At 41.0% G+C, this 17,231-nt stretch overlaps 1 protein-coding gene across 10 annotated transcripts in view; it reads right to left on the reverse strand.

Moving 5' to 3' along the window:
• Window positions 1-17,231, reverse strand: part of cadpsb (Ca2+-dependent activator protein for secretion b) — a gene marked incomplete at both ends in the record, with an annotated part of 59,701 nt that overhangs the window by 4,266 nt on the left and 38,204 nt on the right. For 2 of the 10 annotated variants that reach the window (XM_080026690.1, XM_080026689.1), the window contains 13 exons: window positions 1,806-1,913; window positions 3,777-3,809; window positions 3,927-4,010; window positions 4,437-4,511; window positions 4,636-4,783; window positions 4,881-5,036; window positions 7,365-7,506; window positions 7,617-7,773; window positions 10,597-10,703; window positions 15,753-15,876; window positions 15,980-16,043; window positions 16,137-16,238; window positions 17,021-17,208. In XM_080026690.1, the coding sequence (XP_079882816.1) occupies window positions 1,806-1,913; window positions 3,777-3,809; window positions 3,927-4,010; window positions 4,437-4,511; window positions 4,636-4,783; window positions 4,881-5,036; window positions 7,365-7,506; window positions 7,617-7,773; window positions 10,597-10,703; window positions 15,753-15,876; window positions 15,980-16,043; window positions 16,137-16,238; window positions 17,021-17,208 (1,488 nt within the window). Of the gene's footprint in view, window positions 1-1,805; window positions 1,914-3,776; window positions 3,810-3,926; window positions 4,011-4,436; window positions 4,512-4,635; window positions 4,784-4,880; window positions 5,037-6,438; window positions 6,601-7,364; window positions 7,507-7,616; window positions 7,774-9,470; window positions 9,480-10,026; window positions 10,057-10,596; window positions 10,704-12,960; window positions 12,994-13,921; window positions 13,991-15,752; window positions 15,877-15,979; window positions 16,044-16,136; window positions 16,239-17,020; window positions 17,209-17,231 lie in introns of all 10 variants that reach the window. The other 8 variants (XM_080026685.1, XM_080026683.1, XM_080026691.1 and 5 more) reach the window with 8 other exon arrangements.

Consider the following 17,231-nt stretch of genomic DNA (forward strand, 5'->3'; position numbering starts at 1 on the left):
ATCTGGTAGACTGTCACATAAGATAATAAAAAGAAGCAAATGCTCACAGGATACAAACTAGAACTTGGTTTTCACAGGAACGATTGATCGTTCAAAATAGCTGCCAATTAATTGTCTGATGATTTCTAAAGATAGAGCTTTGAGAAAAATTACACCTTCAGGTGTACCAGCAGGTGTAACACACTCCTTATTAACTGGAGACACTATTTAAAGGTGAAGTAAGCGATATATTTATGTTAATATACGTGTTAAATCGCTTTATATTTATACAGTGATCATGTACTGTATATAGTGTGCTCATTTAATAACTTTGATCTCTCAGTCACCCGCTCTGCATGTAATCGGCAAATAAACTTTTCTGGGATCCCACAACTGATATCCAATCAGAAGAGAGAATGCTACAAACCGGCACGTCTCACTGCCGGTGCACGCGCAGAGCGACAGATGGGTGAATGTTTATGCGCCTACAATGGCGGAGCAGGTAAAAATCCTTCCCAATGTCTATTTTGATGTTTTTTATCATGTTTTATCACACTTACGGATCTGAGATGATGCTAGATAACTTGCTGCTTGAAGACCGCAGTGCATTAATGTGATGACGTATAGGGACGAGGGAGGGGACTGCTAACTGCAGTCACTGACAGGAAGTTAGCTAAAATAACCGTTTTGCTTACAGCACCTTTAAATAGAAACAAGAGAACATGTGTGTGAGAACTCTATCTTGGGAGAGAGTTTTCTTTTATGTTGTCATTCAGTGTAATAAATCCATCCCCAACAAGTTGGATCCAGATCAAGATTGACAAATAGTTGTGTCATTAATGAGGTACAGACAAATGTGTTGTTGCATATGCTCTGCCACTCCACACCTGATACTTTACTCTTTTTAATTAATGAGTCCATATCTGGCACTACTTTTTCTCCCTTTTTATCAGATGGATTTACTTGGCAAAACATCACACTGCTCCAATGTTTTCATTACGGTTGACTAGGTTAAATTGTAGTGTAAGTCCAGATGCTGCAATGATACAAAGGAGGGTCTTATTGAGAAACTACTGACTGGACTCAGACTGGTGCAACAGGTTTTGAAACTATTTCACAAGAAAATAATTTGAGAAGAAACATTTTAAAATTGTTTGTTCCTATCCAGTTAAAGGGCTCTTTAGGTTAGTGGGGTCTTGTCCCCCGGTTGGGAACCACTGTTCTGAGGGACCAAGGGTATACGACATGTCAGCCTCCAATTCTGACATCATGCTGTCCCCTCGACCTGTCCAATAGTGCATCCTTCACCCAACACTTTCAGTTCACAGAGGAACTGTGTGGCCACTACACTGTGGACTGAGGCCGAGAGGCTGAGTGCCATTTATTCAGGAGGCTGCCATGCTTTATGTGGAAAGTATCTGAAAGCAGAGTACAGAGCTGAGCTATAAAGACAATATAAGTTGATGTGTTGTATTCTTTCCAGAGAGCACTGCTTCAGATAATCCTTTTTTTACATTTGAGGATGCTTTTATGGACTCTTTGTAAATAAAAGTTTCCTTTTTTTTAATACACAAAGGCCCAAAAGCACAGTGGCAATGCACACTATATAGAATGTAGAGGGCAGTGGCTAAGGTTCAGAGAGAAGAGAGACGGAAAGAAAGAAAGAGAAAAGTCAAAAGAGGGAAGAGGATCAGAAAAGCCTCTCCTGCCAGGTTGAAATACATTTCCTTGTCTTAAAATGGGACTTATCCCTCTCTGCCCTGTTGTTTTGCCACATTGTGGTAGGCCCCTCCCTTTTTGTGAGGAGGAGACGGCATCTTACTTACATCAAATAACCTTTCTATATACACCTCCTCATTGACCTTATCACGAAGAATATCCTGAGAGTGGCGCACAAAGGTCACATAGCCGTCCGCCACGTCCATTCCAGGTTTCTGGAAAAGAGAACAGGGTCAGGGCTCTGGAGGCGAACATTGACAAATTACTGTAATCCAACAAGGCAGAAAAATTATCACGTTGGATGATTAAAACAACATATTGTGCTCAGATGTACAGTATCTGCTTAACACATACTCCTAAGCACACACACACACACACACACACACACACACACACACACACACACACACCAGGGATGGAAATTAACACCCGCCACACGCCAAATGCGGGTAGATTTGCGTGCTGGCGTGTAAATTGTGTCACTTCACCCGCCACTGTGTCGGGTAATACTTTCCAGTCAGGTCCGATCTAATTTGCATATTTAATACATTCGTCATGAACATGATGACAGGGCGCTACACAGTTCAACAGTTTCTTTTTGCCTTTCTAGTCGAACTGATCTACGGCGCGATCCGCTCCGCGAGGAAATACTATCTGCGAGTTAACGTGTGGAGGCATAAGTCGACAAATCAATCGACTTACTTTGCCCCCTGTTTTTCTTCCCACAGCAGAGGTTGAGGTGCTGAAAATAAAGTGAAAACTGCGCTTTTCCTTTAAGCAGCAGAGCTGCCGCCGTTGTTACAGTATTTGCATCAAAGCCCTAATGGTAATACAAATGAGATGCTTTATTTAAACGCTGTCCGTGCTTAGAGGTGATTTTAATTGTGTCGGCTGAAACAGAAACTAACGGAGGGATTCGGCTCACATACAGTCCCTTGAGTCGCGCAGTCAGTTTGCCGACATGGCTTTGTATTTAAGGCTCGAGACATACAATCAGATCGCATACAAACAGGTAAGCCTTTCCCATCGATATCGCTAACGGGGAGAATATCCCCGGTTATTATTTGAGCCTCAAACCACTGAGTTCTTCCCCGTGCGGTGGCTCGCGCACTCACTAGTGATCTCACGGTGAAACGCTGCTTTGCTCGGACGAAGGCATCGTGTGTTTCTAGATTATTTAACGTCATAGTCTCAGACGAGCGTTTAACATTATGCTGCATCTTTTGCACTGCACTGTTTTTTATCAACAGTGAAAAAATGGTCCCACACCGGACTCTTATGTGTAGCTGATTACTTCATGCACGCACCTTGCAGAAGTGACGCTCCTGCAGCGCGCTCACGACCAGACGTGACACGGTGACATCTCCCATTAATAAAACGGCATAACTCCCTGATTTTCAGATTTCTATTTTTAAATTCGACTTGAGCGCAAGTGGAAAACCGGTCAATGTGTCGACACATTCACATCCCTAATGCATATGGAGAAAGTGATAAACAATATCAACATTTCATATCATTAACTAAAAAGAAAAAAGAAATCTAAAGGTAACTTCAATACTGTATTATAATTATTGACTAAATGATGAAAAAAAGGTGTCTGCAGGGCCAGTGAAAATATACAAGGGGCCAGTAAAACTCGGATCTATTGGCCAAGCGGGCCAGTTGGGAAAAAAAGTTGCATTGAACCCAGAGTATATATGGAGTTCAATTATACAATGTTTTGAAATAAAGATGGCGTGTATTGTGTATCATATATAGTAAGAGTGTACCATTTAATTTGCAACTCAGTTCCTTGGTAGCACCTACTAACAGTAGAAATGACTTCTGATGGAAAACATTTGTATGAAAAACACTTTCATTAGCTATTCTTACTATTGTATTGTTTAACATTAACGCATATATTAAAAAAGATATTGCGTATAAAAAGTGGCTGGTAAAAAAGATGAGTGGCTGGTAGATTTTTAAATCTACCTGCCACAGTGGCTGGTAGGCAAAAAAGTTAATTTCCATCCCTGACACACACACACACACACACACACACACACACACACATAGCAGTGGGGCATTTTTGCACTTACAGGTACATCCACATATTTAGAGGCAGCTTTCACCTGAAATCAGAACAAAATGATCAGACACAGATATCAGAATAATTTTTTATTATAATAAATTCACTGAACCAGCCCATTAAAGACAACTAGGCTGAATAAAGAAAAGCTTAATCTCACCGTGAATGACATGAATGATGAGAAGAGAGTGCCTTCATCATATCTGGAGATCTTTGCCAACACACTCTCCAGAATGACAACAAACTGAGAAACGAGGAGGATTCATTAATAATTTAACAGGACCAATATATACGATATTCACCAACTTTAGCATCTGCTAATTAAAGTATAGCTTTTGTTCACATGCCCGTTTACAGAGCCTAATCTGTGTTAACATCCAATTTTTTCCCAGCGCAGACACAGTAGTGGATTGTAAGGATCGAAGGAGTCATTATATGTATCATCGGGGAAACTATGAATGTTTGTGCGAAATCTAGCGCAAATCCATCCAGAAGATGCTGACATTTTTCATAAAGTGCACTATTTGACCTGCTGGTGGCGCTAAATTCAGGGGATCAGCCCACAGACTGACATTGCCGTCCACAGAGCCACTCTGCCAGCATTGCTAAGAATCCAAACTTGTAACAAGCATCAATATTCAGTTTTTGTAACAGCTGATATATGTCTCACCTTTGCAACCAGAAACTGGATCATGTCTTTCACAGTTTCCTCAATCAGTTCATCTATTGTGGTGTGGTACTGTTTCTGAAAAAAAATGGGAGAAGAAGAAAACATCAATTGAACAGTTCTTTAATTTTTTTTCTAAAATAAAACTACTCAATTGCAATTTCTTTAACATGCAGTCACCGCTCCAGGTGAGGCTATTTACCTCTTGGCCCATCTCCATTGCGCACAATTTAGCTGATTGGTCCTTGGCATCAACCATCACGTTGAACATGGTGCATAATGTTGGAGAAATGCGGAAATCGGTGGACTTGCTGCTCTTTGTCAGCTTGGACTCGAATGCCATCTTGGTGCTGCGATGCAAGTGAGATAGTTATCATGACACTGTAATATAAAATATTCAGCCAAGCATCTGGTGCCTCTACATATTTTTCTGTCAATCACACACACCGCTTGACACAGTTCTCGATCATGTTACTCGACATGAGCTGGATGCGGCTCTCGAGGTGTTTGGCAAAGTCATCCTCTGGCCAATGCAGGTCCCTGATGAAAGTCTGCAGGGCGTCCAGCTTCCAGAAGAGGTCCTCTGAGGTCCCAGAGCCGTTACTGCCATCGACACACACACACACACACACACACACACAAGTCAGAAGACAGAGGTCACCCCGCTAGAGAAAAGAGAAAGGAGGAGGTGGGGGAGGAGGTGCTGTGGCAGGTGCAGAGGAGGATGCTGTTCCTCCAAACCTTAACACATCATATTTTACTCCTGCCATATACTGACTGATGCGTCCAAATGTTTTGTTATAATTCCTGTTTGTTCAGGGTTTTTTTTCTGGACAGTCAGTGTATGGATGCAAAGGAGCAGGCAGGGTTTACTGCAACAAATCAATAACCATGCTGTAGAGTATGATTATTGACTGGGATGTGAAGTGGCCACATGCAGGTAAAGTCACTGCAGCTAGCTACAGCAGCTAATCAAACTTTTTCAAGACAAAGGAGGAATTGGAGAAGTGAGGGAGGGCATGTGAAAAAAAAGGAAAAAAGAAGGCCTTTGTGGCACGAGTCAGGATCCTCACACGCACATGCACAGACAGACAGACACACACACACACACACACACACACATGCACACACATGTTCACACAAACACACACACACACACACACACACACACACACACACACCAAATAGATTTCCCTTCATCACAGGCCCTCTCTCAACATCCATGTCCCCGGGCTGGCAGGCCCCCCTGGAAGATTTACCAAACAAACCATGCAGATCTTTGAGGGCATCTTGAGTAGAGCTCATTGGGAAAGCTCCTCTCGGAAGATGTGGAGTCGGTAGGCGAGCTGATAAGACGTTGAGGTCTGAACGCCAGCGTCCGCATCTTATCAGCTCCTATCCAACACATTTATCTCCCCTCCCAATCAGACTACTAGCAGGTGGTCAAGGTCATAGATTAACCTAAGGCCATAGAGAATCTACAGTACGCTGATAATCTCAACAGCAAATGTTTTAAGATGGGGGCATACTGTTTTTTTTCTGCACAGTCAATCCCCAAATAGCCTCAGAGTACTATTCTTTTTGTAAATATATACATATAGAAATATATACTGTATATATATATATGTATATATTTATTTTATTTTGGCCTGTATCTCCACACCTCAGCTCAACAACATGCATGTTGAGATAAATGAGAGCTTTTCAGCCTCTCATTTTAGAAAGCAGAATCCCATTTACTCTACGTCTCTCAGAGAGCTCTTGGCATGAACATGGACATAATCATGGGAAGTTCACACAAGAGAAAATGTACAGAAAAACATGTACAGATTTCTTTGAACAAACAATCTCCAGTTGAAAACACACAGACAAAGTTCCTGTGCTTACACATATTTAACAATAAACTGTTTCTTTTTTTTAATGAACTTTGGCAGGGGGGCATCTTCATACCAAGGCAGTCTGTGCTTGCTTAATATTGTCTAAAGTAAACTAGTTGAATACACACTCAGAGTCAACTATAGCAGCCATCCATGACGGGGTAGAAAAGCTAGGCATTTGTGGAAGGTTAACTGATAGTCCTGCTACTGGCACTGGCAGATTTGGTACTTTGGGAATTTGGAGGTTCACATTTGGTAGATTCACATTGGGCAGATTACTTGTTAAACTCCTGCAGAAAAGACAGACAAAAAGAAAAAAAGAATCCATAACAGTGGTGTGGGAGCTGCATAAAGCCATGTAACACTCATCATCAAAGTAACATAAAAATCTGAAATCAGGTAAAGACAGGAATGAACAATAACACACATAAACGAGAATGACTCTAATCGTCAAATAAACACATTATACGAATACTTACAAAGTAAAGAAGGCTAGACTCAGGATGCACATTAAAATGCAGTGAGACGGAGAAGCAATGTCATACCAAAAAATAATCAAAAACAAATGAAGTGCAGCAAAAGTAACTTTTTTGCTTTATAAGTCTTAAATATAACATTTGCAATAAACAATGCGAAAGCAGAAGTGTGAAAGCCGCGACAAATAGATTATAACCGCAACATAACAGACTAGAGGCCTTTTGTTCCTGGCAACATTTCAAAGCACACATTATGAAAGTTAGTACACAAAACAAGACAACAGAAATATAAGGTGTTGCCCCGACCCAAATGTGTTGGGAGAGAAATTGATAAGTCACGTACATTAGTCAAAATCTATGTTTTGAATAAATAACCCATTCTTTCACAGAAATAAATAGGTGCTTCAGCCCAATCTCGGCTCATTCTTTAAAAGGGAACCTACAGGAAGCTGGGGTGAATAATACAGGTGCTCTTCGAGATTTTCTCAGCCTCCACGCAGTCAGTCTGCCATCTCAATATAAAAGCCTTGCATCTCGGACCATCCCACAGCCTAGATATAAAGACGGAAGCTCCTTACTTTACTGGCTCCCAGGACTCTCGGTCAAAGCCCTTGTGAATTGACTGTGCAATGGAGGACTCCATCAGATCCACATATCTAACCACCAGAGGAGCATACAGATCCTGAAGGTGTTTGTGGAACTTTCCATTGCACAAATGATCTGTGCCAAAAAAAAGAGAGGCAAGAAGATATTAGGGCCCTTGTTTAAGCATAAACAAAAAATACCTGATGTGGCCACAAGAGGAATGTGGGAGTGCACCAAGAGCTTACAGTCCGTGCGGAGGAAGTCGTTGAGCAGCTGGAAGAGGGGGAAGCTGTCCCAACTCTCAGGGGACTGGATCTCCAGAGCAGCATCCATGTCTATGGCGTAGAGGGCCAGGAAGTTCTCTGCATGCTCCACCATGAGGTCAGTCCACCATGCAAACGCCTAGAGACACAGCAGGGAGGGGGAACTAACAGGTGAACAAGGGTTCCAGTGTATGACATGACACAAGAAAGAAGGGAATAATATACAAAACTGGAGCTCATCTGGACTAAAAATTAAATACCTCTGGATTTTTATATGCTCTATTTATGTTGAATACATTTTTAATGATAATTGTTTGGCCTTTTCTAAATATGTCTCTTCATCCTGGGAGAGTTGGAGCAAAAGAACATATGAGAGATACAATCCTCCAATACTTGTGTCTCAGTTAGGGGGCTGTGTTTGTGTGTTTCTGTTGTATTTTCTATTGTGGGATATATCCTGGATTCTTTGTGTTTGTTTAAATTATGTTTCTGCTTGTAGGTTTGGTTAATGTAGATATATTGTGTTGTTAGACTATGGTGGTATGGCAAGCCGGGAGGCTTTGTTTGATATTAGTTAATATGTCTGAATAATTCCATGAGGGATAGGTCAAGTTAATGAACAGACACAAACATAAAACATGAATTCATTCATATGTTAATGTGATCATACGATCAATACATGTTATTTACTTTCCTGCCGAGAGTTCGTCGACAAGTATTAATGAGAGGTATTTCCTTTCAAACATTATTATTAAAAACACACTGTCAAACTTGCCTGGACTATGTGCGAGTGTTTGTGCATTTTCCATGTAATTAGTTTGATCCACTGCTATTACTGATTAGGACTTAAAAGGATTAATTGTCCATCAAACGTATACGCAACTTAAAAAAAAAAAAAAAAAGTTGCAGGTTCATATTGATGACAGAGTCTATATATTTAAGGGAAAGGTGCTTTTCTTCTCATGCAAATGTGGAGCCCACTGCATGCTTTTTCTCTCAAGCTAAGAGGCTATGCACCATTCACATCGCTGACAAACCCGTTGCCCACTAGATGTGAATGTAACTCATTCATGCACATTGTCGTCTAGACACACCAAAGACTGCAGCACGCAGCTTCTCTGGTGTTGGGAGTTCCAATTACTTAAGTAACACGTTAGATTCGGCTGCCCGTTTTTTCTCTCACAATCAGGACTTCCCCGCCCTTTGGCAGCAGAAGTATGGCAGTTGCTTTGCTGGCAGTCTTGGTTTTGCTCATCATTCAGACTAACATCTCTGCCAAGTTCGATAATTGAGGTCCAGTCTTTTCCATACTATGCTGCATGCTTCTTTTTTTTATGTTTTTCAAGTTAAGTTCCACTGTTGGCTTAACAACCGCAAAGGCATTCAAAACCTTACTTACCTCTCTACTTACCTGCCCACCCCCAACATTAAAACAAGCTGTACAGTTCAAGTGTTAGAGAAACAGGCAGCAAACAAAGCTCTTCTCCATCACATTCAAGGAGAGATACTGCATGTTATTGCGAAACAGGAGGGGTTAAAGGGAAGGAATGTAAAAGCTTCCAACTGGTGAGGGAGGGGAAAATGCTCAAAGGTCAGCAGGCAGAGTGGCCTCCAACCTTTGATAGCGGTTAAGGTACACATACAGGACCCTAACAGCTCTATGGCAGACCCAGCGTTCAGCCAGACAGACTGTGCTGTATCAATGCAGCCGTGATAAGGGACCAATCCTAAAGGAGTGTACTGGTGCCGAGGAAGGGGGTGGTAGGGAGATGTGGCATAATCTACTGGACATGCACAGAGTATTATGGGAGATTCTCATTCCACTTTACTACATACCTCTTTTCCCTGCTTGGACAGTCACCAATCATATGACAGTGAGAACACAGGAAGATGTACAGAACAATAATGTATTTTTGAAGCATTTCTCTGAAAGGCTTAATTTTTTTCAATATTTCAAACTAAAAATAGAAAGGAGAGAGGGATGGAAGAGGAGAAGCTGGGGGAGAAATGCTTGAACAAGTGCGGACTGTGAAATTAATCGCTGGATGGAGGGGAAAGAAATGTTTATGGTGGATCAAACTTCAAAGGTTTACATGAGGCATACTTTGGGAAATTTACTGGTTCAGCATGCTTGGAGAGAAAGGAAACCTCTTCATGGCCCGATGAACATGCTTCATGATCACAATTATGTTGTGCAAGCTACAGTGCCTTTTTTTACGCTTTAAACAAGTTTGCTCTCCACTGCTGTGCCTGAAAAACCCACCCATTGCCACAGTATCTACGAGCTCATTCTCTGCCTAGAAAAGGTGCCTGCTGCCATAGTGGCGCACATGCCATACAAGGGGGTCGTGATGGGGACTGAAGAGGGAAAAACAAAATAAAAATACTGTACCGATTGATCTCCAGAACTTGTGACTGCCGCCTGTCAAGCATATTCAGAGAGATACAATGAATCTGCTTTATCTGTATATTCTAAGACCACAATGGATCACCTTCAGATCTACAGAACTGCACATGTTGCATCATGCTTTCCTATCAGCTCAATGTTACAGCAGCAAACAGGATGCAATAAGAAAATGAATTTCAGTGGTGGAAAGAAACAAATTACATTCACCCAAGTCTTGAGTACAATCTTGAGGTATTTAACATGAGTAGTGTAACAAAAATTTAGAGTAAAATAAGTGCCCAGGTTCTATAATTGTCGGTCTAAATCACAGTCTCTGATTCCATGCAGCAATGCTCTGCAGAACACCAAATAGAGCTTTCCTAAATTAAATTCATCTTTGAAAGGGTTTTTCTTTCTTTTTCCTTTTAGTTTGCCACGGATGAAAGGAGATTTTATTAATAGACGACTGACAATAAGACTGACTCCCTGTTGTGGGGCGGAGTGAGATAAGAGTGTATAATAATAGAGGGAAAGTGTTTTAAAGGAGGAGGAGAGGAGGAGACGGTTCTCACTCACCTCCGCATGGTGTTCCTGGTTCTGCTGGAGGACCTCTATGACTAACTCCGCCAGGCGAATTGTTTCCTCCAGCTTTTTGGCAGGCGTGACTAAGCCGCCTACGTTCTCTGAGACAAAAGGATGAGGGTGAGGGATGAGTGGTTAGTCAAGCACAGAGATAGGATTCCTGGAGGGTTTGGGGGGGTTATTTTTATGACTATTCAGAAGATTTGTTTCCTGTCTATATTTTTGACCATTTAATAGAAAGTATAAACACAGCACTTACACTGTGATGTTTCGCTAGCATACCCCCATAACAAGTAAAGTGTGTTCCCACTCATACTGTATGTATTTAGGGTTGCATGTCATAAAGCAACAGAGCTGATATGTTTTTGTAGGATAGTCGAACTCATGTTGGAAGAGTATCAGGCACGACAATAGTGTGGCGTTGAGATGGAGGTGCAAGGTGGCATCAGAAACATGCATATCGTGAAGCGGTACTGAACAAGCCTTCTATATTAGGAGCTATCGCATTGCATGTTACTGGTTCAAAAATACACTCCTTGAGCATACACTGTAAAAATTATTAATTTCTTCTGCATTTAAAATTACTTCTCGAAGCAGGTCATACAAAGTTTTGAGTAAAACACTCATCATGCAGCTAAATGCATAATGCTTTTGGTTCATTATGCACTTCAGTAGTGTTATTCCTCATAAATCAGCTGCTCATAATTGGTTACCAATCATTAGAATTAATTAATATGTTTACAGTGCCATTGACTACATTTTTGCACATAAACAACTGCTTTGGCCCTCTTTCACTTATTCTCATCGATCTATTTACAAAAGCTCCAAATCAGTTGCTTGTACCTCTGCTGACAGTACGATCAGGTAAGACAGTTGCACGTCATGAAATGGGACTTTTCAAACAGTACGACTATGTGAAATGATATGCATATAGTTTGAACATGGAACTGAATGACTAAACAAATCTGAAATCAAAAGCACATATATACGCAACTCTACATAGAACAGTAATGGGATTAAGTCTGCAATCGTTATCTCAAATATTGTTTAGGTATTTCTACTCAAGCCAAATGGAAACATATTTATTTTGGGGTTTCGAGGTAAATTATAGTGATCCGCGATTTTTAGGTTAAGCTTTGGATCCTCCCGTTGAGTTTTTCATCAGGGGAAATCTGAGATGTCTAGAAGAGTCGAAGTAACACTCGAGTCATTAGGGTAAGCCGTCAGGGAAATGTAATCAATACTAATGGATGGAGCATATGGATATGAATTACAGTCAGTAACTGTATATTCTGTGTTCATAATGCCCTTTAAAGGGGGAGCACTGGAGGCAGATCCGTGGTTTGGTCTAGTAGAAAAGCATACTGGGCTTTTGTGGTTTCATATGCATTACGATTAAGGCGCTATACAGTGTGTAATGTATATAATATCTCATTTTATATTATAGATTGAATTGTTCATTCACAGAACACCAATATCTAATATACTATATTTCTAACACTTTGTTTTTAATTTGCTTTCTGTGTGTATGTTTCCATATGTGTGTGTTTCACTTGACTGCCAGACACAATTCAAATATAGATGTGTTGTACCGAGTATAAGTTGCAATAAAACCATAACTTTCTGCATGACATAATATGGTTAAACTGACACTTTAAGTATTTAAATTGACTCGCACATTTTGAATGTATGATCATATAAGGTAATATATGGTTATGGTAATATCAATTAGAAAACTTATGGACATATACAATCCCCTTATCAAAAGTATGTCCTTAAATGTCAGCTAATGTGTGTACTATTTGAAGACAGGGGTAATATTCAAATGCTGCTCATGTGCCCCCTTTTTACCCTTTTACTTTTGTATGTAGGAAAATATGAATTACGATTATTTTTGTATAAGATTGTATTACTTTATTGTTCTGTATGCAAATGACTAATATACATATATATATATAGTCATGCCATATACAACCAGTCTAACGACTCAATCTGGTGATTGATATAAGGTAATACAATCTCCAAGTATATACTTCATCACAAAAATAGTTGCTTTAAACATGCCAAGACATGAATATACTGATTGTATATTACAGATGTTTATAATATACTGTATGGAAGGTGTGTTACAGGTAAATTCGGTGCAAACATGCATATTTTCTGTATGTATTCACAAAATACTTGTACTTGTGTGTGTGTGTGTGTGTGTGTGTGTGTGTGTGTGTGTGTGTGTGTGTGTGTGTGTGTGTGTGTGTGTGTGTGTGTGTGTGTGTGTGTGTGTGTGTGAAGGGGTGTGGGCTAGAGGTTTAATGTTTGTGTGCACTGTGGCTAAACTACAAGCTTAAACATAGGGTTCACCTGGATCCTTTTGATCTTTTTGACCTTTCTCAGCTTCAGCGAGAAAAAGGGGAAAGAAGAGATAAAGAGGAGATGTTAAGAATTAGCACGTTTCTACGGTTATTGTCACGTTACAGTGGGAGGGAGAGCTCGGGGTTATAATTCATCACCATGTGACTCTTTCAAAGAATCTGCTGGGACGATCTCAGCTCCTGGGAGTGAGGTTTGTAGGCAACAGACAAAATGTCACAAACGTACATACAATAAAGAATAGAAACACTAAAATATTAGCCTGTGGAAAACTGGAAAATTAAAACAGTGATAAGATGTTTGTTAACAAACAGACAAAGCTTGGACTGTCTTAAACAGGTAAGACACACAAAACAGCTGCTAGGATCATAGACAGGACACGCTGGGTGACTTGAGTTGAATTGATTTAAGACAGAACAGTAGCTTTTAAATCCATACACTCTACCACTCGCCCTGTCCTCCATGTACAATAGCTCTGTATCGATGGATACTCCTTTGCTATCTGTGGTGTCGCGGTGAAATAAAAGCCTACCTGTTATTTCGGCACAGCACACCACTGACACATGATCAGACCAAATGACTGGAGGAGATAACAATGTAAGCAATGTAAAAATGCATTCAAGTCAAAGGGATGGGCATCCAACTAAAAGAAAGAAGCTTACAGACCATACTGCACATTCAAGTCCATCACATACAGATGGTTCTAAAAAATGAGGACCCCAACTGATTCAGCGTGATACTGCTCAGATCACTCGACCGGTGCGCTACTCCACTCACTCACTCACACAGACAAAAGGCACAGATAACAAAATAAGCATGGCAGCAGCAACATCTCCAAAGAAAGTGGAGAAGCAGAAGGGAAGGGAGGGTAAGAGGGGATGAGGTGAAAGAGTGTTGGAAAGAAGGAGGAGAGAAAGAGAGAGACTGGGGAGAGGATGATGGAGGTACTCACGGATGGTTAAATCCATCACTTGAGACGCCAAGCAGAAGACAGGGTGCTCATACATTTCCCTCTTTCTCCCTATAAAAAAGGATCGGTGCATGCAAGAGTCTAGGGTCAGAGAGGTGGGAAGGCTAGAGGTAACAGGCTGATGGGAAAGAGGGCTGTCCAGGTGAAAACCACATTCTGTTGGGCAGGAGGCCAACACCGCAGAGCCGAATGTTTGGTTTATTTTGAAACCAGGGCACCTCACAAGGACAGAAATTCACACAGCATTACAAGATAGTAAGGTTTGAATGGATCCTTAGTATCTGTAGCACCCTGAGCGATTTCTTTCAAAGGCATAAACAACATCAGCTCTCTTCTCTCTGTCAATTATTTCAATGGGTAAACTAGAAGTAAGGACACAGCCAGAGAGGATGAGAAATTGGAAAATGTCTTGTCATTTACTGTGTGTCATTTTTGGATATGTAATCGATGCCAATAAAGAAACACCATGTAGTTATGTCTTAAAGCACATGCAGGTGGCTGATGCTGGTTTGTAATTCAAGTCCAGCATTCATGTGGTTGAAAGCAGCCAATTATCACATAGTCAAGTGATAACTGTGGCAAAGCCCACGACTGTGGGAGAGGAGGAGGGGTGGGGGGGAGCAGACAGCAAAGAGACAGGGAGCGTAAGTTATTGGTCTTCAGCAAGAACATAAGACAAAAGTGAAAGGAGAGGTACTGCTACTTGAAGGCAGGGGGTGTAACAGCATAGTCAACTGGAGGAATCAGAGAGCTCAAAGGTAGTGGGAGGGGGAAATGAGCCATCTACTGTGAGCTGGGAGTCAAAGAGGACATCAGTTAAGCTGAACTCCATTCCAGTCCAAATATTAAATGTCAGAAGGCCGGGGTACTGCACAACTGTAATAGTCAAGGCATAATGAGAGAGATCAGCACATCAACAGATTTCAGGGCTTTGGATTTGAATGCATTTTTAATCACACACCTCTACACAAAAGCCAACTTGACCTACAGAACAGCACAGAGCTAAAGCAGGCCTGAAACAAAGGAGAGAGTTATTGGACTGAGAGACAGAAAATGTCAGACACAAGCTGTCACAAATTATCCGGGATGCCACAAATCATAGGATATGGACAGAAATACACTATAAATACCGAGGGAATTCACCATGTCTTCAACATTAAAGGCCTACTTCACCGGTTTGAATATGAAGGTGAATTGAATTCTGAGATCCTATGTAGTATAAATGTGCGAAAAAAATTGAAATCGGTTCATCCTAGCCTGAGAAAAGGCAGAAAGAGTGTTTTTTTAACCCAATATTTCTCTTTCTCGTGACATCACAGAAAGAGAAATATAGGGTTAAAAAAAAACTTACTTTGTAAATATTACTGTGATGTCTTTTACTGTGACATCACAGTAATATTTACAAAGTAAGTTTTTTTAGGGTTAAAAAAAACACTCTTTCTGCCTTTTCTCAGGCTAGGATGAACCGATTTTAATTTTTTTTGCACATTTATACTACATAGGATCTCAGAATTCAATACACCTTCATATTCAAACCGGTGAAGTAAGCCTTTAATAAATGGCAGTGGCAAGCACAATCTCAAACTGGAGTACGGAAAAAGGAAGTCTGACAGTAAATGTGCATTACTTTGTTAAAAAATAAATAAAGAATGTTGACACAACCACTGACGGAGCATTTCAATCTGCAACCATACAGTATGATTGCATAGCATTCACCAGCATGATTGTTTAGTGGATGTTTCAAATCATTACACCATAAACAAATTCACTCCAGCAGTCATTATGTGATACTGGATTGTGTGCTTCCAGTTACCTTCAATTGTAGCGTACTCTTTAATCCGCTGGTAGTTGAGCTGAGCGGCCTGCTCCAAATTTTTGCGGATCACTCCTTTAACTTCTTCTGGCGGAACTGGGGTCACAATGTCCTTCATCAGAACCTGTAGGCCAAAATTAAAGAGGTATTATGTAACCTGTTCTCAATACATCCCAGTCGGGGTTTTTCGTGGGGTAGAAAAAGTATTTCTTTTAACATTTACAAACCCTCTCCAGCAAAGATAAAGTGGCCTTCAGCGCTCCCTCAGGACGGCCAAAGGGGAAAAAGTATCTGCGAGGGGGGGAGATGTGGACAAAAATGTAATAGCAGTGGACAAATACCCAATGGGAATAATATTGTGTGTCTCGGTGAGTGGGCAGTCACCTGAAATTTACAATGTGGTTTTCCAGTATCACACGCAACCTCTCTTTGATGTCTTCGAAGCGCTCCTTCTCGTCCACTTTCACTGTGCTCAGCCCATCTGGCCTACAAGGATCACACCCACATACTTAACCACAGTGGTAACCCTGCAGGGCTTCAAGTTACTGTATGCACCCTCCTCATCAGATTCCAACTCCGGCTGAAAGCGTCAAACTTCCAAAGGAACTGACTGCGAATAGCTTGAGATAAGTTTCCCCCTTTTGTGTTACACGTACAAATAAATGACAATGTCTCACCTTTCTTGCCCTTGAACGAGTGGTATTTTGGAATCCTTTCGCTTTCTAAACTTGAAAATGCGTGCTTGTTTAGAGGCAGTGCGAAGATCAGGGCTCTGGGAGAGCTGTGGGGACATTAGGGTCTCATAGCCCAGCGGCCCCCAGTAACTGTTGCCCTCTCTGACTTTAACGGACACATGGGAGGATGAATAATATGGACAGTAAGAGACTATGGCAACAAAAGGACAGAGAAAAGAAAACAAAGAAAATGGTAGAAAACAAGGGAATATGTAGAGATATTGATTAATAACATAACGTAACACAAAAAGCTGCAGCAAAATTGACATAACATAAAAAATAAATCAACATGAATATGGCAAAATTAAACAGATGGAAGACAAAAAATGTCTAGGACGCTTCTGATGAGACAAATGTTCTTTGCGTTTGTGGCGATTTAGTGCGATCCACCCACTCTGTATATAAGAAGTATAGGAGGGCCTATAGGAATACAATTGATATTTGCTTCAAATGAGCACTTAATGTGCTTTCAAATCCTATTCAGCAATGCAAAGCGCAAAACATAACAACACAAAAGAAGAGATGAGGGCACACCTGTTCCCATGGACATGGGAGGCACAGAAAGCGAAGCTGTAGTGAAGGAGAGTGGGGTCTATGATAGCCCCACTCTCTGCTCTTTCCAGGAGATCACGCAGGTAACACAGATGTCTGTGACAACCTCGAACACCGTTCCTGGCACAGTACTCATCCAAGACAAACACCTGGCCTGGGCTGAACCATCCCTGCACAGTGGAAAACACAGAAG

This window comes from Ammodytes marinus (genome assembly GCF_949987685.1).
Source record: "Ammodytes marinus genome assembly, chromosome: 4".
In the NCBI taxonomy this organism is placed as follows: domain Eukaryota; kingdom Metazoa; phylum Chordata; class Actinopteri; order Uranoscopiformes; family Ammodytidae; genus Ammodytes; species Ammodytes marinus.